The 25254-nt window shown below is 49.3% G+C and overlaps 1 protein-coding gene across 4 annotated transcripts in view; it reads left to right on the top strand.

The window, feature by feature from the left end:
• Positions 1-2599: 2599 nt before the first annotated feature.
• The window catches only part of MXI1 (MAX interactor 1, dimerization protein), a 78590-nt gene continuing 55935 nt past the window's right edge, over positions 2600-25254 (top strand). Inside the window, exons 1-2 of one of the 4 annotated variants that reach the window (XM_032178094.2) lie at positions 2600-3501; positions 23533-23665. In XM_032178094.2, coding sequence (XP_032033985.1) covers positions 3228-3501; positions 23533-23665 — 407 coding nt within the window. In that variant the 5' untranslated portion in view covers positions 2600-3227. Of the gene's footprint in view, positions 3502-21324; positions 22048-22680; positions 22730-22795; positions 22896-23532; positions 23666-25254 lie in introns of those variants that run through there. The other 3 variants (XM_032178102.2, XM_058436029.1, XM_032178124.2) reach the window with 3 other exon arrangements.

Raw genomic sequence — 25254 nt, 5'->3', positions numbered from 1 at the left:
TATTCGAGACTCTGGGGGCACAGTAACACAGACTTTGTGAAACAAAAAGGCATTTCTCCTGCTTCCACTGTGTCTCTTGTGGTGCCATTGTCTGATGCTAAGAACTCACATAATAACAAAAAACAATGCCCCTATGATGGGGGGAAAACTTGATTTGGCACCAGCCATGGTGTTTTCCATGGGAATGATGGTGGGGGCTGTGGCCGACTGTGGGAATAGTGCAAATCAGCACTTTTTTGTAGATTTTCTTCAAGCCATTTTTTATTTTGGCTTTGGTCAGATCCGTGGCCCAGCTTGAAGATTCCCACTGGGCTTTCTGAAACTTGCAGACCTATGAGAGATGGAACAGGGATAAATAAATAATTACAAAACACCCTTCCCCCACCATGGCACTCACGCACGCGTGTGCCTGTCTTGGTGGTGTATGTATGTTGCAGTCCTATACATCTGACCCATGCCACCACTGGGCAATTAAAGAGAAAGCAAGATTTTCTCTGGGCTTAGCTGGTTCATTGTCTCAGTATCGTCTTTCATTTGGGGCAAGAGAGATCACGGCTGTTTCACACAAGGGCCAGTTTTTGCAAAATGGCATTGGAGAAAGCTTGTTTGAAACTGTGCATACATGAGGACTTCCTAACATTTTTAGATGTTTACAGGCATTTCAAGACGAATAACTCAGGTTGTGGTTCTCACAGAAGCAAAAAAGTCAGCAATTGTTCTAATAATGGAAGATAAACTTTTTTTTTTTTTTTTTTTGAGACGGAGTCTGGCTCTGTCGCCCAGGCTGGAGTGCAGTGGCGCTATCTCTGCTCACTGCAAGCTCCGCCTCCCGGGTTCACGCCCTTCTCCTGCCTCAGCCTCCTGAGTAGCTGGGATTACAGGTGCCCGCCACCAGGCCTGGCTAATTTTTCTATTTTTTTAGTAGAGATGGGGTTTCACCGTGTTAGCCAAGATGGTCTCGATCTTCTGACCTTGTGATCTGCCCACCTCAGCCTCCCAAAGTGCTGGGATTACAGGCATGAGCCACCGCGCCCAGCCGATGGAAGATAAACTTTTATCTCCAGCACTTAGAAGGTTCTACTCTATTGTAGCTAAAGGATGCAGCGATCACCCAGGCAAAATTTGTCACAAGATGGAAAATGAGCAAAGAGTATGTGTGGTGTAATTATATTATGGTCCAAAATGGGAATACGTTGGCTTTAAAATGACAATTGCTAATTGTTCCTCTCATATCGGCAGCATGTTATTATGTTTTTAAAAGTGCACAAAGGCTTTCTTGAAGGTTCCGGGAGGGGCCGTGCATGTATACATATTCTATAAGTTTTATACAGAGTATTTCACAAAGAAATGTATTTTCCTTTTTTTAAAAAAAAAGTTTCCATAACCTGTAAGAGTTTTTTTTCTTTCTTTCTTTTCTTTTGAGACGGAGTTTCGCTCCTGTTGCCCAGGCTGGAGTGCAATGGCGCAATCTCGGCTCACTGCAACCTCAGCCTCCTGGGTTCGAGATTCTCCTGCCTCAGCCTCCCGAGTAGCTGGGATTACAGGCATGCGCCACCACACCTGGCTAATTTTGTATTTTTAGTAGAGACAGGGTTTCTCCATGTTGGTCAGGCTGGTCGTGAACTCCCAACCTCTGGTGATCCGCCTGCTTTGGCCTCCCAAAGTGCTGGGATTACAGGCATGAGCCACTGCGCCCGGCCATCAAGAGTTTTTATGACAATGTGTATGAAGCTGCCTCTGAGTAGGGTGGCTGCATTGCACACCTCCAGGGGGCAGCATTGTCTTTGTCCTCTATATAAATGGTTCCCCTGGAGGAAAACTCCAGGTGACCTTGCAAAGTAACCATATTTAGATGGGCTTGTCATAGAGATATTGTCCAAGGAAGTGCAGAAGAGTCTTGTTCACTACATCTTGTTCCTTTCTTAGATACAAGTTACATCAGAATAGGGGACTCAGGCTCTTGCCTGGGTCTGGATTGGAAGAAAAAGATCTTACTACGGGCCAGAGTGTGCTAAGTCAGATACAATTTAATACACAAGCATCTTATCAGACATTTCAATGATGTGGAAACTTAGGCCAAGAGAGGTTAAGGGACTTGTCCAAGCTCACAGTCTGTATGCAGCAGAGCTGGGATTTGAACCCTTTCCTATGGCACTCTAGAGCAGCCTTCAATTATCCCCTGACGCCTCCAGTACTTCCCAGGGCTGGAAAGCATCCATGATTGCTGACAGCGGTGGTAGTGAAACAATGTCAGCTGGGGTAGGGGTCTTCAGAGGCAAAAGGTGGAATTCAGCTGGGGAGGGGGGCGGTTCCTGAGCCGCCACTTCTGCCTCTCAAATTAAAGGGAGCCAGGTGTGGAGGCATCCTGGTGTGAGATTTGCACAGCTGAACCAAGGCTGGGGAGAGGAGTGTGGAGAGGGATGCTGACATCTCCTCCCACTTCTGGAAAATAACTTTGCATTTGAAGGGAGAAAGGCGTGAGTAAATCTGTAACTCGGATTTGGACGGCCTGGGATTTCATTTGGCTGTGTGAAGGCACACACAGGTGCCTGCAAGTGTGTGCGTGATTACGTATGTATGTGTGTCTGTGAGTAGGAGTGTTTGTGTTGGGGTTGGTGGGATCTTCTGGTTACACACTGGTTCCCTTCTTCCCATTTGGATTGGGGGGGCTTTTATTTATTTATTTTTAAGTCATAGCAGCCACCATGTATGGGGACCTAACTATGTGCCAGGCATTGTGCTGGACACTTTTTGAGGCATTATTTTTCTGTGAAAAAAGTAGTTTGTTTTTATGTAGGTGCACCCAGAGACATCCGGTATTGTTTTCCATTCCGGTTAAAACACAGTGTTCTACTCTGTGGTAAGTCTTGGGAGAGGCAGGGAAGGCTGCGGGGACGGGCAGGGGCGGTCCCTGCCTCGCTAGTCTCCACCTTTTATTTTGACCGGTCCGATGGCGACAGGCTCGCACTAGGACCCAGGCGCCAGAGTGCCTCCGTCTGTCCTGTAGGTTCATTCAATCTCCCATACACACAGACCCACAGCGAGACCGACACACACTCCCATACACTCACACACACAACTGCAGGCAGCGAGGCTTGGGAAGTCAGGCCGGCTCCTCGCCCCGGCGCCTTCTCCGCTCCAGCCGGCCGGGTTTCCCTGGGGGCCCGGAGCTCGGCCGGGCCGCGCAGCCCCGTTAGAGGACGAGCTTGGCGGACCCCCGTTCCTCCATGGGCAAACGCGGGCGGCCGCGCAAGGAGGCGCGCTGCGAGGGCGGGGGGCTGGCCCCCGCCGCGCCCCCGGCTGTGCCCCCCGCCGCGACCGCGCCCCAGCCCCCGGCCCTGCCCGAGGAGCCCGCGGGGGCCAAGCCCAGGTGCCCCTTCTCGGACATTTTCAACACCAGCGAGAACTCGATGGAGAAGCACATCAACACTTTTCTGCAGAACGTGCAGATTCTGCTCGAGGCCGCCAGCTACCTGGAGCAGATCGAGAAAGAAAACAAAAGTAAGTTTGGGGGCCCCTGCTCTTCCTTGGCGCCCGGTTCTTTCTTTCTCGACCACTTAGGCGACCCCTGTCGCGAGCTCGGCCCGTCCCCCCCCCCCCCCCGCCGCCAACATACACATCCAGCCCTTGGCGGTAAAGCCGATGACACCGGAGAAAGGACACGCACGCACAAAGCTGCTAAAGATGTAACAAAGACGGGCGAGGGGGAGAGAGGGGCCTGTCGGTGCGTCGGTCTGTCCGTCTCCGGCGGGCTGTGGCTGGGAGGATGGTCCAGCGGAGGAGCGGGGGAGTGTTGTTGTTTGCTGACAACTGAGCCGAGAGCTCATCTCTTTGAGGTCGCCTTTCTTCCCCCTTTTTTTTTTTTTTCCGGATCCTTCTCAGGCAGACAAGTGTTGTTTTTCTGTCGCTCGTTCCTGGGTGGGGTGCGGATTAGAAGCCGAAAGTTGGAAACCATAGGCAGAGCTCAGAGGTTCCAGAAAGAAAACACACAGACACACACTACAACAATAACAACCAAACAGCTCTCCACGGCGTGGGCTCGGCTCTGTCTCTCTCTCCCTCCTACTTCGCCTTTTTCCTTCCCTCTCGCAGCAGGACTGGGCTCAGGCCATCACGTCTACGGACACAGTCCCCCTGCACCTCCGTTGTCCTGGGGTGCCACCGCCGCCCCCCCAAAGAAGGAGGCCGGCGGGGCCAAGCAACGCCAGCCGCTCGCCCCGGACACGCCGTCCTGAGCCCGGGAAACTTGGCCGTGGGGACGCGGCTAGAAGGAAACTTTGGGATCTTGGAGAAACAATAGTTGGGGAAGAAGGTGTGGGCTGTTGTGTGCTTTTTATTTATTTTCCGGGAGACGGCTCCTGAGTGAGCGCGCAGGGCAAGGAAGGCAAACGCCTTCCTGGTCGATTTCTACCTCCCCCCCACCCTCCCACCCCCAGATTCACGTGGAGAGTAGTGCGTGGGTGGGGGTGTGCTGGGAACCCCACCCTGGCCTGGCCTCTTTTTTGTATTTATTTGTTTCATTTTTGCCACTACCAGCCAGGTCCCCCAGCCTTCCCCAGGCAGTCGACTCAGCGCCCTAACGGGGGCACGCGTGTGCAGCGTATCCAGCACGGTCCTCCGAATAATAGCTGTGAAAAGGAGGAAGGGAACTAGGCAGACAGACCGACAGATAGGGGGAAACCGGGATGTTTAATGTGTCCGAACAAGTAGGAAGATCAATGAGGCGCGTGTGTGTGTGTGTGCGTGTGCGTGTGTGTGTGAGAGAGAAAGAAAGAAGGTCCCGATTGCAACGTGTCAGATCTTGCAACCTTCCCCCCACCCAACACAACCCTCAGACACAAAAACACCATTGCTGACCGACACCCCAGGTCTTCAGGGTTAAAGTAACCGTGTGTTGGCAGCGCAATTGTGCAGACGCTGTAAGGCCAAAACAAGGATTTGTGTTGTGAGGTTGGTGGTGCGTTCTTTTCTTTCTCTTCTCGCCTGTTTTCCCGGAGTGCCTGTGTTGCGAGAGAGGCGCATCGCAGGCTATGCAGCCGAATCGCTTCGCAGTTATTCATGCTGGTCGGGGGGGGGGGGGGGGGGGGGAAGCTATGTGTGCATTTGTCTGGAAGGTAGTTTCTGAAAAGCCAGAGCTGGTGGGGAGGTGGGTGAAGACGTGGTTTTGTTTGGTGTGTTTGCTTTTGTTGCAGGGGGGAGGGGCGCGATTTCTTTAGCTACCCCCATCCCTGGCTCCCAGTTCTCTGGAGTCTGTCCCGTGGCGCTGGCTCTGACTAGGGGTACACCCCATGGGGGCACCTTGGCAGTGTGTGGCGAACCTGGCTTGCCCTCGTACCCCAGCACCCCCCTCACCAGCGAGGTGTATGGTGGAGGCGGTCGGAGATTCCTCAGCGTCCCGCCCCCCACTTCGCACCCGCAGACAATCGGAGACCTCCCCCCGCCCCACCCCCCACCCCGCCGCCCTGGCCGCCGCCACCTCGTTGTTTACCCCGTGCCGGGGCTCCGGCGTGGCCACCAGTCACGTAAGCAGAGAGCCAGGCGCGCCGGGCTTGGGCTGCCCCGCGCGGGGCGGGCCCGTGGCGGCGTAACCGGGCTCCAGAGGCTGGTGAAACCGAGGGGCTTCCTCCCAGCCCATCGCCCGAGGCGTCCGCCCTGCAAATCTGCCAGTCCCCGAAAGGGGTTTGGAACCGTAGCACCCAAGTCTAAGTCAACTTCATGTGCGTAATAAGTCCCTCGGCCCCGCAGCCCCCCTCCTCCGGCCGGCTCCCGGCGGGAGTATTTTTAGCTCTCTTGCCTCTTTTCGCCGCTGCTGTTTGGCTCTAAATGACGTGATGCCAACGGCCCCCAGATTTCCCCGAGAGCTTGGGGCGCCGCGCTGTGCCCAGTTTGGCTGCAGAGATCCCGCTCCAGGCCCTCGCCCCGTCCCCAACAGCTCGAACAGGCTGGGGTGACCTCCGGCAAACTCCGTGCGACCATCCGCCAGGCCCTCTGTTATCCCCCTTGCAAAGAGAAGCGGCTCACGGGGGCCACTTTATCCCACCCCCTCTCCTCCCCTCCTCCTGCCCGGTCTAGGTCTCTGGGTACGGAAAACGGCGGGCCCTACATCTCCCTCGTTTTAAGGGGGGCGCTTCTTCGCGCTGGCGGCGCTCGTCGTTGTTTTCTGCTCGCTGCACACAATGCCCGCGCGTCACGGCAATCCGCGTGTGCACAGCAATAACGCGAGTCGGGGGGCGGGTCGTGCGTGCGCCCGGCTCGGGCACTGCGGGTCGCTCCGCGCGCGCGGGGCTTGTTTTGCTCCAGAGCTCTGCTTTCCGAAACGCTTACATCATTCAGTCGTTGGGGGAGGGACAGGGATCTGGGCGTTCCGATAGGATTCCAGCATCTACCGGGTCCCTGGTTTCTGGAAGGAAGCAAGGACCCTAGCTTTTTAGTTATTAATATTGGGGGTGGGGTGGGGTAGTTTGTTGTGTACTTTTTTTTTTTTTAGCTCCCTACTGCAAAAGGGCATCGCTGGCCGACTCAGGTGCACAACCTCCCCGCCTTCATTTCAGCGAGTTCCCCTATAATCACTTGATCTCGGTTTCTCCGCCTTCTCCTCCTCCCCCTCCCAGCTGGAGACACATGGTTTCCACATGGAGACAAACTTCTTTCCTTCGACTGGACTTGACCTAGCTGCGTCGTTCAGCCAATCGACTGCTCCAGCCTCTTCTGACGTCACGCGTTGCTGAGGCCGGAGGCTGGGGCGGTGGAGCCAGGATGCAAGCCAGGAAATCTCTGGGAGCTGTAGTGCGGCCAGCTGGTCCAGTTTCTTCTTAAAGGGACGCTCTTCTCTCCGGAGATGAGTGTCGGGCCCCGATTCTCCATTTCGGGTTCGGTGAGACCTTTCTGAGATGCACGGTGGACCCTGGTCACGAGTTAACACGTTCCATTTTTACTGCTGTTTGCAAAGTACTTACTTGGCAGGAGCTTGCCTTATTTTCCATCGTAGCCAGAACTGCTTTTCGTTCCCTTGTTGAGGTTTCCGTACTGGTAGTGTTCACCAAGTTGTGGCCACATTGCTGAATTATTTCCAGTGGAGAGGTTGAGTTTTCTTGGAGGAGGGGTTCAAATTAAGTCACCCATTGTTGACTGTCTGCTGTGTGCAAGGCAGGGGGGATTCCCTAGGAAAGGCAAGTACATTCTCCCCAAATTCCAACTGATGTGAATCTCTACGGATCACAAATTGAAGGCCTCCAGAAATATTAATCATGAAGGCTGTGATCCTATTACCACAAATTCAGAAATTATATGTAAATAATCTCTGACATCATCACCTATATGCATTTTGAGTCCAGTGGAAGGGTGGGAATTAAGGACTGACTAATAAGTAGAAAAAGATTTTGGAAAAGGTTAAAACTAAAAGAGAAGAAGAGATCCATAAAGGGATGTTATGTGCTTAAGAGCTGACTGGCAGGTAAGTGAAAGAAGCTGTGAGAGCAGCTAAGGTCTGGAGGAGAGAAATGGGCTTCCTAGTGTCTGGGGGAGGTTGCTTTGGAGGCAACACTTAAGATAGGGAAGGACGATCAGATGAGAGTAGAAAGCCATAAGGCTCCTTGGAATGGATCACCTGGGTTTGAGGGTGGGGTGCTTTCCTAGGGGCATGGACAGCCCAAGAAACAGCCTCTTCCTCCTGGTAGGGGAAGCTGCTGTTGTGTGGTGTCATTTGGCCCCACCCTGCCTTCCTGACTTAATCTCCTCTGCCTTGCCCTGAAACCTCTGTGTCCGTGCAGCAGATCCACCAGCAAGCAGGCGTCACAGTCGAACCTCTGTGCTCGACTTAGACTCTTCCACTGTCTAGAATGCCTTCATTCTCTTACTCCCCTAGGGATATCCGTATCCTACCTTCTCTTCAAGACTTAGGTCAGTTCCCACCTCCTCCAGGAAGCTTCCCCTAGCTATTTCAGCCCATTTGGTTCTATTTCTTAAGTCATTGTACTTGAGAGAATGAAACCTTTGCAGTCACATGGAGCAGGGCCCAGCTTGCTACTCTACTGCTTACTGGCTTTGTGACTTTGGACACAACTTACTTAGCCTGAGGTTCCATTTCCTTTTTGCAAAATGGGGATAACAATAGTATGACCCTCATGATTGTCAAACAACTCAATGAGGCACTGCCCTTAAATATTTAACGTACCTGAAATGTAATAGGTGCTCAATAAACAGCAACTTCTCTGAGCGTTGATAATCAGTACCACGCACTTCTCTACTTGCTTCCTGTGTGTTAGCTTTACCTTTACAAGGAGATTATTAGTAACTTAAGAGAAAAGATCACTTACAGTATTCAATGCATGTTACCCATTGCATATAGCACACCACTGGGCATACAGTAGTAGATCCTTAATGTAAATGTTTTCATTGGTTAGATTTGTCATTTACTAGCTATGGCACGAGGATCAGGTTTGGAGGCCAGGGGACACATGACAGCCTTTCTGAAGATTTGAAGAAGAGTCAGAAATACTGATCTCCAACTCCCTTGGGTGGTGAGACCAATCCCTGTAAGAAGATGATAGTTCAGACCTGAAGAGCTGAGACTGCATCCTGTGAACAGCTGTGACCCTGAGAACAAATAAGAAAGAAGGAGACTAGAGTGAATTCTGCTGAAATTGAGGGCTTTGATGGCAACTAATGTTCAAGCTGGTCACATTTTTGCATGGCAACAGTCTTATGAATTCATACATTCTTCAAATGTACATTGAACGTCTACTATGTGCAGATGCTTCTTTCTGAAAACTCTGTAGGTTGAAATATGGTGGGGGTGGAGTAGGGTATTTGTCTTTAGTGGAGTTATATGAAGAGCATTCTTACATCGGGCCCTATCCTCTGCATCCCAAATTATGTTCCCCAGATTCAACTTATTTTTTCCAGTTTTAAATATGATCTCTGCTGACTGGTAAATACCAGAAGAAGGATTTTTGGAGGATATTGTTACGGCTTTAAGAGTCACAGAGCTCCCAAGGACTGTGTGCCCTGGAAAGGGGATCCAGGGAAAGGCGACAGGGCCTTGGAAGTTAGAGAAGCTGAATTGAGCCATTCCTGGTTTGGGAGCAAAAAGAAGGTTCCATTAGCTACCAAGGCAAAACAGTACCTGCTCATCCATCTCTCGTCTCTGATCAAAACAGTCTCCCACTGACACATCCAGAAATGGGGATTCATCTGGGGATGCCTGGGCAAAAGTCTAGAGGTGAAACTGAGGAAAATGAAGAGGGTGCCAGCATGCAGCAGCAGCAACTAATTGTATGGCATAATATCAATAATGGCTACAATTTATTGAACACTGACTATATTCCAAGTATGGGGCTATGCATTAATTATCTCCCCTGATCTTCACAACAACCTTCTGATGGATGCAATTTTATTACCCCCTTTTACGGAGGAGGGAACTGAGGAGCAGGGATGCCAGGTAATTTGCCCAAAGGACATATAGCTAGTAAGTGGCAGAGCTGAGTTTTGAACTTAGGCCTCTGATTCCAGAGCCTGTGCTCTTAACCATATACACATGTACTCATTTTACAGCCAAGGAATGAAGTCCAGAGAGGTGAAATGACTTACTCAAGGTCACCCAGGAACCTGAAGCAGAGCTGGTATTTGAAACACCTTGTTTATTGTCCAAGGTCTTCCTGCACACACCTTGCTTAGAAAAGCTTTCGAAGTGAGGCTGGAGACAGAAGAGCCAACCAGAGAGGCTTTTTTTTTGTCTTTCAGAGTTGTTCAACTCTCCTGGCCTTAACTCAAGTTTAGGGCTCCTAGGAAACACCACCCCCCTCCTGCTGCCTTTCCCAAGTCTGTCCTCTGGGCATATTAGAGGACTTGGGGCTGTTGCTATGGTACTGGGGCCAACAGCAGGTTCATCAAAAGCCGGGTCTTTTGCCTTTTGAAAAAAAAAAAAAAAAAAAAAAAAAAAAACCCAGCCCTGCAGAAGCAAATTGGCCACAAAGATTTGCATCAGTCATTGTGGCTTGTTCTGTTTTAGATCCCCCTGCCTCCCTACCCCACCCTCTCCTCCCTACCACCACCACTTTCTATAAATACAGTTAGATAAATATTGATTTAAACTGGGTTTCTGGAGGAGAAGCACATGCTTGCCCTGGCTTGGTCTTCACTTAGATACCACCAGTATGTCAGGCCTGACACACCTAACCCCTGACAGCTCTGGCTTCCAAATGTCTTGTTTTGGGGAGATGAATTGTAGTTTTGTGGCTTTTGAGTTGTTTTTTTTTTTTAAAGAAGAGAAAGAAAAAGAAATAAAAAAAGTAGCAACCCAGCAAGAAATGGGAGTATTCCTGCAGAATGAGGAAAGCAATTTTCAGCAGGCAGAAATGGGGGAGCTTTATAGTAATATGGCCTCCTGAACCATCCTTCTCCCTTCCCATTTTTCTTTCTGCTCCACTTCAGTTTTTTTTTTTTTTTTTTGAGATGGAGTCTCACTCTGTTGCCCAGGCTGGAGTGCACTGGCACAATCACGGCTCACTGCAACCTCCGCCTCCTGGGTTCAAGTGATTCTCCTGCCTCAGCCTCCCAAGTAGCTGGGACTACAGGTGGTTGTCACCATGCCTGGCTAATTTTTGTATTTTTAGTAGAGACGGGTTTTCACCATGCTAGCTAGGCTGGTCTTGAACTCCTGACCTTGTGATCCGCCCACCCTGGTCTCCCAAAGTGCTAGGATTACAGGCGTGAGCCACCACGCTGGATCTGAGTTTTGTTTTTAAAGGAGGCAGGTATTAGCACAGAGCATCAGGGCCCGAAGGAGCCCCAGAGGTCACAGAGCATCCATCATCTGTACAGTCATGCGGTCTGAGACCCAGAGAGGGACACTGGCTTGCCCAAGATGACACAGAAGAGGCAGAACCAGATCCTTCTGGGCTGTGTTCCCTCCCACCTGATATGAGAATGGGTTCCAGGTAGAGTCCCAACCTGGGCATTTGTTTCACAGGTCCAGTGCTCATAAAGTCAGCAATTTTCAAACCTGGTTTACTGATCCCAGGGTGTGTCCGGTTATTGCAAAGGTCATTGCAACATTCTCAATAGTCTTTCAAAATGAAGCTAATTTCAATTTGCCATACTTAGAAAAATACTCTTTTACATTTGGGGGCTGGGAGGAGGGAGGAGCTAGAAGGTGGTGGCAGTGATGAGATGGCTATTCCAAGCCTCGACTGAGGAGGAGGAATTCAAGTCTTGGGGGATCCTTTTGGAGGTGGAGCTCTAGGCTCACAGTGGGGAGAGAGAGAAAAAAAGAGAGGGAGGGAGGATGGAAGGGAATGGGAGAGGCTTCAATTCCCTGTCCCAGGGACAGACACCTGCTCTCTGGCTCTTCTAACTTAAAGGAAGCAATTGTCTCTGATGTCATTGTACCCGAGTGGCCTGGCTAGAGGTGTTAAAGCTGTCAACAGCTGACTTGATCTTTGTGGTCAAAAATAATGGGCATTTGCCATCATCATGCTGAGCAGGAGGCTCCTTCTTTGCTTCCTCATCTCGGCAGAAGTGTGCTGAGCCCCTTGCTTATGAAATGTTTTGAAAGTTCAGGTGACCCTTGCTTTGAGCAGTACACTCCAGGGAATATATGTAAACAGAATCCTTTTTCAAAAAAATTTAGAGAAACTCTCTTGAAAAGCCCTCGTGGCAACTATTTTGGTAAGATGTGGAATTATGTTGTGAGCCATTCTCCTTAAATTTGTGTTCATTCATTAATTAAACCAGTACATAAGGAGTACATGCTTGCTTAATGGGAGGCACTGTGCTAGGTCTTGGAGGTAGAGTCCCTGCCCTCATGGAGTGTATTATTCCGTATTATTCCAGTGCCAGGTTTTAGAGGTAGAGTTCCTGTCTTCATGGAGTGTACTATTCTACTGCCAGGTTTTAGAGCTTCACTTGTCTTTTTTTTTTTTTTTGAGACGGAGTCTTGCTCTGTCCCCCAGGCTGGAGTGCAGTGGCGCGATCTCGGCTCACTGCAAGCTCTGCCTCCCGGGTTCACGCCCTTCTCCTGCCTCAGCCTCCCGAGTAGCTGGGACTACAGGCGCCCGCCAACATGCCCGGCTAATTTTTTGTATTTTTAGTAGAGACGGGGTTTCACTGTGTTGGCCAGGATGGTCTCGATCTCCTGACCTCGTGATCCGCCCGCCTTGGCCTCCCAAAGTGCTGGGATTACAGGCTTGAACCACCGTGCCTGGCCCACTTGTCTTAAAGTGAACCCCAACAATGCAGGATGGCATTTGACTTGAGGTTTTTTGTCTTTGGTGGTTATAGCTATCATTATAGACAGAATAAAAATTTAGCCTGGGCTTCCAAAAGGAGTAGTTTCTTCCCTCCCTGTCTCCCCTATCTATGTTTAAAATGTTTAAAATTTTTTTTTTTGGAAACAGGGTCTTGCTCTGTTACCCAGGCTGGAGTACAGTGGCACAATCTCAGCTCACTGCAACCTCTACCTCCTGGGCTCAAGTGATCCTCCTGCCTCAGTCTCCCGAGTAGCTGGGACTATAGGTGTGTGCCACCTTGCCCCTCTGACTTTTTGTATTTTCTGTAGATACAAGGTTTTGCTATGTTGCCTAGGCTGGTCTCGAACTCCTGGGCTCAAGCTATCCACCCACCTCAGCCTCCAAAAGTGCTGGGATTACAGGCATGAGCCACCGTGCCCAGCCTACAATCCTTTGTGTTTTTGGGTTTGTCCTTGTAATTTCTACAGATTTTTTTTTCTTTCACTGCCTGAGCTTAGGAAACTGTGTAAGCAACCTTGTAAATAAATACATTCCACTCTCAGTTCTTTATAGATAGGGGCCTTCTGCACTTGGAAGATTGTCCACACCAGCATTCCTCCCAAGTCCACTCTCCTGTACAACATGCACTTTGCCACAGACCTCCAATATCCAACTCCAGTGTCTGTAAGGAAATTTAGACACAGCAAAATTAGAAAGATAAACACACTGTCCTGAGGGAGAGGGAGATTGAGAAATTCAAACTGAAGCCAATTAAAGGGGATTTGGATTACCTACTATTTGAAATTTCTTTTTCTGTGTCTTTATTGCCATTAGCAAGGATACTTGAATAAAGATGATTTGGGAGTAGGAAGGCGATTGTATTAAAGTGGAGGACATGCCCAGGGCTGTTCTGGGCAAGTGAGAGCTGGTGTGGACTTTGTTTTTATTTCTACAGGGGCCCAGAACTACCTTATGGTGCCCCTGTGTTATCTCCCTCTTACCTCCACCACAGCCTGACCGTCCTGCCATATTTCTTGGCTCCCAAGACTGTGTGTGCCTTGCATACAACTTTCTTTCATTTTTTTCTACCAGTTGTAAAACTGAGCTAAGTTCAACAAATAATTTCTAAAATCTGCCAGGGAGCCAAGCTCTGTGCTTGGTGATTCCAAAGTGAAGCATGTATGATCTCCAGTTCCAGGTCTATCTTCTAGTTCAAATGATAGACAAATAGAAATCAGTCAACAATTCTTGCCTGTCTTCTGGGACTGTGATAACCTGTCCCCAAGAGAGCTGCTGACAAGTGCAGTGTCTTCTCTGTTTTCCAAAGGAATGGTAATAATGGCCTCCTATTATTGAGCATTTACTATGGGCCAGTACAATGCTACGTGCTTTATATTAAATTCTCACAAACATCTACTATGCAGGTGCTATAATAACCCTCATGTTGTAGATAAGGAAAGCCTTAGCTTTAGCAAGTCTAACTTTCCCAAGGCTACAGGCTAATAAATAGTGGAGTAGAGACTAAAACCCCAGATTTTTCTTTCTTCCTATAGGGACCTTAGGGCTCTGGGAAAAGCCCTGGGGAGTAAGAAATGTGCAAGAGGCAAGAATTGGAATCTGGAGGCCGGGCACGGTGGCTCACGCCTGTAATCCCAGCACTTTGGGAGGCCAAGGCGGGCGGATCACGAGGTCAGGAGATCGAGACCATCCTGGCTAACATGCTGAAACCCCCATCTCTACTAAAAATACAAAAAATTAGCCGGGCGTGTTGGCAGGCGCCTGTAGTCCTAGCTACTCAGGAGGCTGAGGCAGGAGAATGGCGTGAACCCGGGAGGCGGAGCTTGCAGTGAGCCGAGATCCCGCCACTGCACTCCAGCCTGGGTGACAGAGCCAGACTCTGTCTCAAAAAAAAAAAAAAAAAAAAAAAAAAAAAAAAAAAAAAAAAAAAAAAAAGAAAAAGAAAAGAATTGGAATCTGGAATGTTTTAAGTTAGGCTGAGGGTTCCCTTGAGGATGCCTCCCTGGAGCGACTTCTGGGGTGCCCCCCTGGGGACTTTTCTCCCCACTCTTGCTAGGGTAGAGAGTGGGCTGTCAGAACCTCCAGCGCCCTTTGGGCGTTGATAGTGGAGCCAAAAGGCTCCTTTCTCTAGACAGAGATGGTCTAGGGTTTCACTGTTTACACCTGCAGTAGCACCTTGCCCCAGCACCCCCTGGGGAACTCACCCAACCAGTAGGTCTCCTGTGGTTCTGCATACTAGGGTGTCAGGGTGTGAATCCACACCCTGTCAGGCTGTATTAGGCTTCCTGGAGGCGCCCGAGCTTGTAGGGCAACTGGGCTGGCCTATACATGGAGCCAAGGGCTTCTGCCAGGGAAGCCAGAGGAGAGAGGCAAGTGTGAGCTGCAGAGATGAGCATTAGGTCCTCGCTGCCACCGTGACAGTGTGGGCCAGCTGGTTCCGGTCAGATGATGACATAGGCCAACCTCTTCCTCTCGCTGATCCAGAGCTAGGAAACAAGGGATCTTAAATATAACTGGGTTTGGCTGGGCGCTGTGGCTCATGCCTGTAATCCCAGCACTTTGGGAGGCCGAAGTGGGTGGGTCACCTGAGGTCAGGAGTTCGAGACCAGCCTGGCCAATATGGTGAAACCCCGTCTCTACTAAAAGTACAAAAATTAGCCGAGCATGGTGGTGGGTGCCTGTAATCCCAGCTACTTGGGAGGCTGAGGCAGGAGAATTGCTTGAACCCGAGAGGCGGAGGTTGCAGTGAGCCAAGGTCGTGCCACTGCACTCCAGCCTCGGAGACAGAGAGAGACTCCGTCTCAAAAAACAAAAACAAAAACAAAAAACCCAAAATATAACTGGGTTCCTATTACTCACTTTTTAAAAGCCCTTCAATAGTTTCTTTCCTGCCTCACTTAAAATAAAATCCAAACTCCTTGTCATGGCCTTCATCATTGCCGTTCAGAGTGAATGTGATTGGAGGAGGGAGAGCCTTGGTACCCCCCGGGAGCTTGTCAGAAATGAGACTCCAGGTCTGCTGCAGCAGAATCTGCATTTGCCACAATACCTAGGTGATCTGTGTGCTCCTTAAAGTTTGAGAAGATGTCCTAAACAGTCTTTGTGGTCATCCCAGGACTCCTCAGCCAGCCACCTAAACTTACCCCACTTTTATCATTTATCCCGTATCCTGCTCATCACAATTTACACTTACTCGACTTGCTTATCATCAGTCTGGAGGGCTAGAATATAAGCACATAGAGGACAGGGACCATACGTAGTTTTGTTCATTATTTTATCTTTGGCATCTAGCGTAGTGCCTGGCACATAACAGATGCTTAAGGAATATTTATTGAATAAATGATTAGTTTTCTGTCTTTATCTTTCTGACCTAGTGTTTCTCAACACAGGAGCTGTTGGTGTGACAGTTCTTGTACAGATTAGTTTGGAATATGGCAGGATTTAACATCCTTGGTTCCCACCCACTAAATGCCACTGGAACCCTCCCTAGTCATTGTGACAATAAAAAAGACACTCCTACAATGTTTCTGACGCCTCCTAGTGTGACGGAATTGCCCTTGGTTGAGACCATTGCTTTAACTAATTTCGTTTGACCTTACGCGATTGAACATAACGTGATGTATGCTGTAGGGTCCAAGGGTCAGAAAATTCAAGTTCCAATCTGTTCATAGCCTGTGTGACCTTGGGCAAATCACCTAACCTTTCTGGGCCTTATCTGTAAAATAGGAATCTCAGAGGTGTGCTGAGGATTCAATGAACTGACTGGAGGAGCAGCACCGTGCATGTTGGCCCTAGTTATGTGGCAGCTAGTAGGCAAATGGATGCATATCGTTCTAGGATCTAGGGACAATCCCAGCTTCCTCAAATCAAAACACTATTGCTGGAAGAGCTGGTGAGATCAGCTATGCCTTGGACCGGCAAGAGAATGGTATTTTTATTATAAGTGCTGCATCTGAGGCTGAGAGAACTCAGATACGAGGCGGCAGGAGCTGGTTGTGTGGTATAGTGTTCAGGGCCTGGCTGGACCTAAGCGTGACCTCCACAAGTTTCTGCTGCCTGGAAAAGGGTGGTGATGCCAAGGGGTGGGGGCAGGGCAACTCGAGGCCAGCTCCTGGCAGGGGAGGGAGGGTTACCCAGGGCTTTGGCAAGAATGTGGGGCATCCTCTTAGCAGCAGAAGGCCTCTGGCAGTCTTTTTTTTTTTTTTTTTTGCTTTAAAAACAAGTTACATCTAACTTTGAAAGAACAGACTATTGCAATACCAACATCTAGTAAACACACCAAAAAATACGGTTTACTTTTGCTTTCAATTATAGATGCAGAAATCCTAAACAAAAATATCAACTCTTGGAACTGAACAGTGCTTCAAAAGAATAACACGCTGTGGCTGACCAGGTTATTTGCCAGATATTGCTGAAAGTCACAAAATCTACTAGCATAAATGTTTACAGGCGCAAATTAAAGAATAAAATGTGATTACACTAACAAATGTTGAAAAGTATTTGGGAGGCATTTCTAATGAAGAAAACTGCTTCGACACAACAAAGATTGTTTCCTGTGGTGGTCTTTTAATTATAGTGGAAGGGTGAGATTGGGCCCAAGGCTTGCGGTCATCACCAGGAATGAAGGATGAAGGAGTTGACTCTGATGGCAACCTTTCCTTGGGGAAGAATGAACCACGAACAGAAAAAAACAGCATTCGGATCCTTTGGGAATGTAACTTAGTCTTGATATTTAAAGGATTGGGCCCCACGGGTTTAAAAAGCCTGAGTTCTAACCTTTATTCCATCAGTTTGATAGACAGCTGTTGGCCTTGGGCAAGTTACCATACCTCTCTGAGCCTCAACTTTCTCAACTGAAAAATGGGGACTGTATTGAGAAACAAGCTTAATGACACAAACTTCTATGACATAAACCTTGAAATGTTATTTGGGGAAATATTCACTTGGCATGGCCCTAGCAAAATCCTCCCAAATACCTTATCAGTAGCACCCTGGTGTCACCCCAAGTGGGGTGCTCCAAAGTAAGCAAGCCACTTAGATGTGCATGTTAATTGAGTCCTGCAATGCAGATGTCTTCTTGGATCCAAGTTCACGCAAAAAAGAAGGAAAAGGACATTTGAGAGATTAACACATCCATTATAATCACTGAAATAGGCTGCTGTAATAAGGGCCATTTAATAAAATGTAAGAAGCCCTTTTCTAAGAGGGAAGAGATGGGTCAGGATGGAAGTCAAGTGCAGCTGTTTGAGCCTTTGCCAGTGGTCTGATCTCACCAGTAAAACTGGAGTTAAAAAACAACAAACTTCCAGATTCAGCAGTCTCAGATAAACACTGCCTCCCCCTGGCGTTCCCCCCACCCCATGTCCTTTCCCTTTCTCCCCAGCTTGGGCAGCACCTGAGTTGCTTGGTGCGTTTCCGTGTGGCTGGGATGTCAGCCGGAAGCCCTGGCGACAGGAGCCCTGGGAGGCGGCAGCTACCTCTCGGGTTTAGCATTACGTCATCCCTTCTAGACCCAAATTTATCTCGGCTGCACACAGACCCGCAGCTTTGAGCTGCCGCTGACTTGAGGAGAGCTTACGCATGAACTTAGGCAAGGCTGACTCACTGGGCGAGGGAAAGGTTTTCTGCTGTTCTTCACGTTTCTGGGCTCTGGGGGAAGAGGAGGGGAGGAGGCTGCAGTAGTCATTTTGGGGTGGGGGATGGAAAAAAAAAAACTGTTACGGTTCTCATTTAAGAGCTTGGAGTTCACCTTCCCATGTCCCCAGTGTTGATTATTTGAAAACGCCCATCCTTAAAGATAATTGCAGAAAACAGTGCCCTACTCAGTAAACACTTTGCAGTTTCAGGGAAGTTCTACTAAGTGCAAGGTGTCATCAACACAGTGACTTTGGACTTGTAACTTAACCTCATGGCCCTTTCCTCTCTCCCCATCTCTCCTCCCTGTAGAAAAGATGCAACACATCAGCCTCCATTGTTTATGAATCTTCAATAAATCACTTGGAAATTGTCACTAAGTAAACTGTGCTGAGAAAGGACCCTTAAGAATTGAGGGCTTTGCCTGCTTCGTTCAGAAGGCAGATTGTCCCCATCCGTGGCTGTGATCGTTATAGGCCTGGGGGATTCTGGGGGACTTTTTCCATTTTCAAATGACTCCCTTGAGAAAGAGATATACCTTAGGGAGAGGACAGAACAGAGACTATGGGTAGGATTCCAGGTTCTTATGTCAGTAGACTTTGGAAGCCTTGCTTTTCCTGTTTCCCCATCTGCATTTGTAGTGCAAACTAGTTCATGGGAGCAAAAGAAAGGCTATGGCTGCCTCTGGACTCCTCCGGGCTGAGACTGTTGCTGAGGGATGGTTTTGTGGGTAGTATTACTTTCCTGTGGATAGAGCCCTAAGCTTTGTGCTGGAGAGGCCCCTATAGCTGATGTCCAAGGAAGGACTCCAGGAGGCAGCCAGAGCAGGGAGAAGGAAGTGGCACCTCCATTGCTATTAGAAAAGGCTGGAGATTTCTGTACATGAACGAGCCCTTAATACTGCCCACCATGATCATCATCTCTCCCCTTCTTCAATGCAGGTGGCCTTTTGGTGAGTCTCGCTCTACTTTCCATGTCCTCATCTCCCTCTTGGCCATGGCTCTAGAAGAAGGGCTCTAGGTTAGTTCAGCTGGAGGTCAACTGTGGAAGGCCATGCATAGGCCCCAGGCCTCTTACATCTAGCCGTCTCTTCCTAACCAGCTATGGTTCTGTGACCTCTGGAATTAAAGCCATCTTGAATTCATGTATATTTTCAGTTTGTACTACTTCTCTTGATTGCTTGTCACACAAGTTTACCTCCTATTGGGAAAAGCAGAGTTGTATTTGTCCTGGCCAGGCGCACTTTGGGAGGCTGAGGTGGGCGAATCATGAGGTCAGGAGTTTGAGACCAGCGTGGCCAACATGGTGAAACCCTGTCTCTACGAAAATACAAAAAATTAGCTGGGCGTAGTGGCAGGCGCCTGTAACCCCGGCTACTTGGGAGGCTGTGTCAGGAGAATCGCTTAAACCCGGGAGGTGGAGGTTGCAATGAGCCGAGATCGTGCCACTGCACTCCAGCGGGGGTGACAGAGTGAGACTCTGTCTCAAAAAAGACAAAACAAACAAACAAAAAATTATATCCTCAACTAACAGATGTTCTAAATGAATGGTATTTTCTTTAAAATAATCCAGTCCCACCCCTACCCAACATGGCCCTTGTTGAGGGTGGAGGGTGGTTGCTACCAACACCCAATGGGAAAGTCCAGATCCGAAACAACCTAGTCACACAGCTAAAAAAAACAGTCCCTTTTTGAAAGCCTTTACAAAAAAAAAAAAAAAAAAAAAGTTCTTCTGTGGCTTGCGAACACCTCTCATTTTGGGTCTGCTTGCATTTGATGGAACATCTATTTGGTCTGAAATGTGGTGCCAAGTGTAATATTTAAAAGGACTGGCAGAATTTTGCAGCTTGTGACCTCACTGGAGATTTTGTTCACTTTACCAAAAAAAAAAAAAGAAAAAAGAAAACAAAAGGTATGAGGGAAAGGTAAGAAAACAAAAGGTATGAGGGAAAGGTATGTTAAAATGCAGCATGAAGCTGATAACATTTTTAAGAGGGTAAGATTTCCATCTCAAGATGGTATTTTCTGCAGGAGCCAATGGAATGACCACGGGAGGGGGAAACTCCCCCGTCACCAGGAGCTTCCTGTTATTTTGGATATGATGTCAAGCAGCAGGTTAATATAATTGGGGTGGAAAAAAGTTATGGGTATGTTTGCACGGTTCCCAGCTTGCTCCTAGAGCATTCAGCAAGTATGATCCTCTTGTTCTTCCTCTCCCTAGATCCCTTGTTCCCAACTAGGGGACAGGGGAGGGATTTTGTGCCCCAGGAGACATTTGGCAATGTCTAGAGGCATTTTTGGTTGTCACACCTGAGGGGTGGTGGTGTGCTACTGGCATCTAGTGGGTAGAGGCCAGGGATGCTCCTAAACATCCTGCAAAGCACGGAACAGAGCTCCTGCTCCAAGGAGGAATTACCCAGATCAAAATGTCAGTGATGCTAAAGCTGAGAAACCCTGGTCTAGACTTTGAGGATTTTTTAGATGGAGGACTTAGAAAGAGAGTGGCCATGAGAGCAGTCAATGGCTTTTTTTTTTTTTTTTGAGACTGAGTCTTGCTCTGTTGCCCAGGCTGGAGGCTGGAGTGCAGTGGCGTGATCTCGGCTCACTGCAACCTCTGCCTGCCGGGTTCAAGCGATTCTCCTGCCTCAGCCTCCCCAGTAGCTTGGATTACAGGCACCCCCCACCACGCCCGGCTAATTTTTGTATTTTTAGTAGAGAAAGGGTTTCACCATGTTGTCAAAGCTGGTCTCGAACTCCTGACCTCAGGTGATCCGCCCACCTCAGCCTCCCAAAGTGCTGGGATTACAGGCGTGAGCCACCATGCCCGGCCAGTGGTAGTCTTTTAATGTGGTCTCTGCTCTCTTTAGCTAACTCCCTTTTTAGCTACAGAGGAGAGCATAAGAGAAAACATCATCATCGCTTCTATTTACTGAGTGCCTAGTATATACTAAGTGCTGGAATTATTGCATTTAATCTTCGCAAAAAGCCCTGCTGAATACACGAACCTCGTGAGCAGGTCTGCCCTGTTTCTCTCTTACTATGCAGACTAAGTCTAGTACAGTGCCTGGCACATGGCACGCCCTCAAGGCCGTGGATATGATCATATCCATTTTATAACATAAGGAAAATGAGGCTGGAAGAGTTCACATAGTCAGTGTAAGTAGCAGAGTCAGGATTTGAACCAAACTCTGTTCAGCACCAGGGAGAATTTTCTGGCGTCTAAAAGCACTAGTGAGGGACTGAGGGAGGAGAAAGTTTTAAAAAGTAAGATTAAAGAAAAAAGTAACTACTTGTCTGTGTGGAAGCTGAGGTGGAAGAGGGCTTCACGGAAACCCTCTCTGATGAAATCATCCCTCGTTTTTGAACAGCAATTTTAGCTTTTCCAGTTTCTGTGTGCGCTGTTGGTGCAGGTGTGTCACTCTTCTCATTTTGCAGATGAGGAAACTGAGGCACATAAGTTACATGAGAAAGTAGGAGATAGAGGACTGGAACATGATACTTCGAATAAAGAATGTCTCAGCCCCTGGGCAACCGCAGGGAGTCGCTGAGAAACAAGTTTCCCCGGGAGTAGACTCCTAGCTCGCTCAAATCCTTCCCATTCCACATCGTGTCTGGAGCGGGGGAAAAAAAAATTCTTCCCTCCCAGAAGCAAAGTCCCGCAACTTCTTAGTCTTCCCTGGAGACAGGAAAGGAAACCCACCGGGACTACACCTTCCGACGACCTTTGCAAATCGTGCGGAACGCAGGCGCCCTGAAACGGCGTGCGCACTACGATTCCCGGCAGCCGCTGGCGGGTGCGGGACTACATTTCCCAGGGGGCAGAGGCAGGGGCGGGAGGGGGCGGGCCGCGGCGCTGCTCCCGCCCCTCCCCCGTGCTCGCGGGGAGAGGTAAACAAACCACGCGCGGGCTGCCGGCGGCACGGCGGGCGCGGCTGGCGCGGCTGGGGCGGCGGAGAGCGCGCCGAGCCGCGGCCGGGCTGGCCCGCCCGCCTGTCGCACATGTTCCGGGACGGCGCCTGGTCGTAGCCGCCTGCGGCGCCTCCTGTCGGCCCGGGAAGGGAGTGCGGAGAGGCGCCGGTCGCCACCCGCGGTGCCCATGGAGCGGGTGAGGATGATCAACGTGCAGCGTCTGCTGGAGGCTGCCGAGTTTTTGGAGCGCCGGGAGCGAGGTAATGGCTGGGCGCCGCTGCGTGAGCCCGAGCGCTAGTAATCTTTTTCTGGAGTGCGGTGCGGCCGGTAAGGGAGGAGGGCACGCGTGTGAGGTGCGCGCGCGTGAGGTTGGGGGAGCGCGCGTGTGAGGGGTGGGGCGTGTGAGGAGGGGAGCGCGCGTGTAAGGGGGGCGTGTAAGGGAGGAGCGCGCGCGTGAGGGGAGGGGCATGTGGGGAAGGGAGCGCGCGTGTGAGGGGAGGGGCGTGCGCATGTGTGGAGAGGAGTGCGTGAATGTTAGGGGAGGGATGTGTGAGGGGAGGGGAGGGGCATGTGAGGGGAGGGGAGGGGAGCGCGCGTGTGGGGGGGGCGTGTGAGGGAAGGGGTGCTAGCATGTGAGGGGAGGGGCGTGCATGTGTGAGGGGAGGAGCGTACGCGTGTGGGGAGGGGCGTGTGAGGGGAGGGCCATGCGTGTGTGTGAGGCCAGGGGTGCGCACGTTAGGGGAGGGGCGTGTGAGGAGAGGGGCACGCGCGTGTGCGGGGGGTCGCGCGTGTGTGGGGGGTGCGCGGAGGGAGGGGCGTGTGCGGGAAGGGCGTGCGCGTGTGGGAGGGGCGCGCGTGCGTGGGAGGCTCGCGCGCGTGAGGTGCGTGTGGGGAAGTGTGTGCTGAGATCGTGAGTGGAGGCGTGTGTGAGAGGTCGCGCAGGTGCTGGGGGAGGTGCGAGGTCGCGCACGGAGGGTGGGGCTGTGGGCGTGCGGGGAGCGGGAAGGAGACGGGTGGAGGGAGGTTGGAGAGAGGGCGGTCCGGGGATGGAGAGAGGGTGACCGTGGAGAAGCCAGGAGGGCCCCGGAGCGGGAGAGGGTGCTAGGAGGTAGGAGGAAGGGGGAACGCGGATGCTGGGGGGGTCTGGGGAAGAGAGGAGACTGGGAGAACACTGAGCGGGGGAAAGCCGGTGGAGAGGGGCCTCTGAATACCTGCGGGGTGATGAGATGGGGTCCCTTTAGCGGTGGCAGCCCAAGGGGCTGTAGAGATGGGGCAGAAAGAGCAGGAACTCGGAGATTGTGGTGTCAAGAGAGAAAATGTCTAAGACTTGTTCGAAGTATACAAAAACATTGGGCTTAAAGAGACTCTTTAGAACAGATAGAGTTGAAAGTAAAGGGGAATTTTTGAGGCAAGCGAAATCAATGAGGCGAATGGTAACTGGTCAAAAAATTTTTGTTGTAAAGCATCTGAAATCTAAAAAAAAAAAAATTCTTGGGAGAGAAGGATTTTGGAAAGGGGGGGATAAACTCTTTGGTTTAGAGGAGGTATCAAAACACCTTCCAGCTAGTGGGGTGTCACAGGATTGATGTCCAGGCGAGGAACATTAATCTTCTAACCAAAAAGAGTGGAAACATTTTACTCTTTTCCTGCTTTCAAAAACCTGTTACTGCAAAGACCTCGGATTTGTGGTTCAATGGATTTGGGTACATTCTTCTTAACATATCTTTTTTTCTTGCTCTCTTCAGAGTGTGAACATGGCTACGCCTCTTCATTCCCGTCCATGCCGAGCCCCCGACTACAGCATTCAAAGCCCCCACGGAGGTTGAGCCGGGCACAGAAACACAGCAGCGGGAGCAGCAACACCAGCACTGCCAACAGGTAGCAAGCTGGGAACGCTTAGAAGAGGGAACTAGAGGGGAGGAGCACATTTCTCCTGTAATCCCAAGTCTGAAGGAGCAGCACTTGATGGGTTCCTTTACCACTACCCTGGGGATTTGGCCCTTTTAAAATAATGAAGTCTAGAAATCATAACCTGGTTTTGCATGGAAGGGAAGGAGTAGAATCTGGAAAGACAACCAGAGAAGTTCTTGCTGGAATTATTAAAATGGCTATGACTGAGAGGACAGTAAGTTGAGAGACTTGGCAGCATGTGTCCATGCATGCAGCCACCTGCTAAAAGTAATTGTGGGCTGGCTTTCAATATTCTGGCCAAGTTTAGGACAGTCCAAGAAGATTAAAAAAAAAAATCAGAAATAGATCTGGCAGGGTATAAAGCAGAATCAAGGGTTTGTTAAAGGAATAAAAATATTTAGGTAGAATTGGTAGTGAGTGGATGTGGTTATTTGTTTAAGGAGAAAAGGGAAAGCCGTGCTGTGAAAGTTTTGCCTCTTTAAATGATAAGATCGGATTGGTTGGTGGGCTCTTAAAGCAAAAATGAAAAAAAAATCTGCTTATCTTTCAAGCAGAATAGATCTCTTAAAATATACTTTTCTAGATGTACTTGGAAAGGCCAGGCCTGGTGGCTCACGCCTGTAATTCCAGCACTTTGGGAGGCTGAGGTGGGAGGATTGCTTGAGCTTAGAAGTTCAAGACCAGCCTAGATGACATAGTGAAACTTTGTCTCAAAAAGAGAAAAATATAGATGTACTAAGATGTAGTTAACTTCCATTTTTGAAAACTTTGAGTAGTATGTGGCTATCTTCGGTGTTTTTATTCTAGGGAGCCAGTAAATTCCTAGGATTCATCTCATATGAAGTTTTCAACAGGCCTTTCTTAACAGAAGATTAACAGATGGCTGCCTTTTCCATTGATAAGGGGAATTAAATGAGACCTTTATTTCTGTTTCCCAGAGCTTTGTCTAGAGAATATAATAAACATTCATTTTGGGGAGGACAGAGCAATCCCTGGGTAACCAGATTTCCCTGAAGCCTTTGGGGAGCTTCAGTCAGGTGGTTGGTTAGTCATTTGGGACAGCAGATTGGGACAGAATGGAGCTCTTGATGCAGAAAGCCTGAGGCTTCTATAGATAACAGCTGGAACTCATGAGGTTAGATCATCCCACTCTGTATTTCAGACATCACCAAGGAAAAACTAGGATTCACTTTTCTCCTTTGACTTCTCTGTAGAGCTGCATGTTTCCTTTTTTTAGCTCTTTTCATTAAGACTACTATATAGTTTTTAAACTTAATTTCTTAAGTTATAAAAATAATTAACCATAAGCTTGATGTACTATCTGTGTTGTGTGTGGGTCTAGAGATTTTGTTGTAGTATGGTCTATTTGAGATGAAATATGTAGTATGATATACAGCATTTTAAAAAATGTACATTTGCTTGCCCTTACAGTTTCAATGTTTAAGCTATCAAGAATTAAGACCTATTCAGGAATTTATGTATCTTTCAATCCACATAGATTAAAAAACTTTTTTTTTTTTTTCAACTTGGAGACATAGGAAGAGTACACATAGGAA

Source organism: Hylobates moloch, unplaced genomic scaffold, assembly GCF_009828535.3.
Source record: "Hylobates moloch isolate HMO894 unplaced genomic scaffold, HMol_V3 SCAFFOLD_3, whole genome shotgun sequence".
Classification (NCBI taxonomy): domain Eukaryota; kingdom Metazoa; phylum Chordata; class Mammalia; order Primates; family Hylobatidae; genus Hylobates; species Hylobates moloch.
Note: the sequence above shows the minus strand (reverse complement) of the source record. Positions and strands in the feature narration are given on the sequence as shown.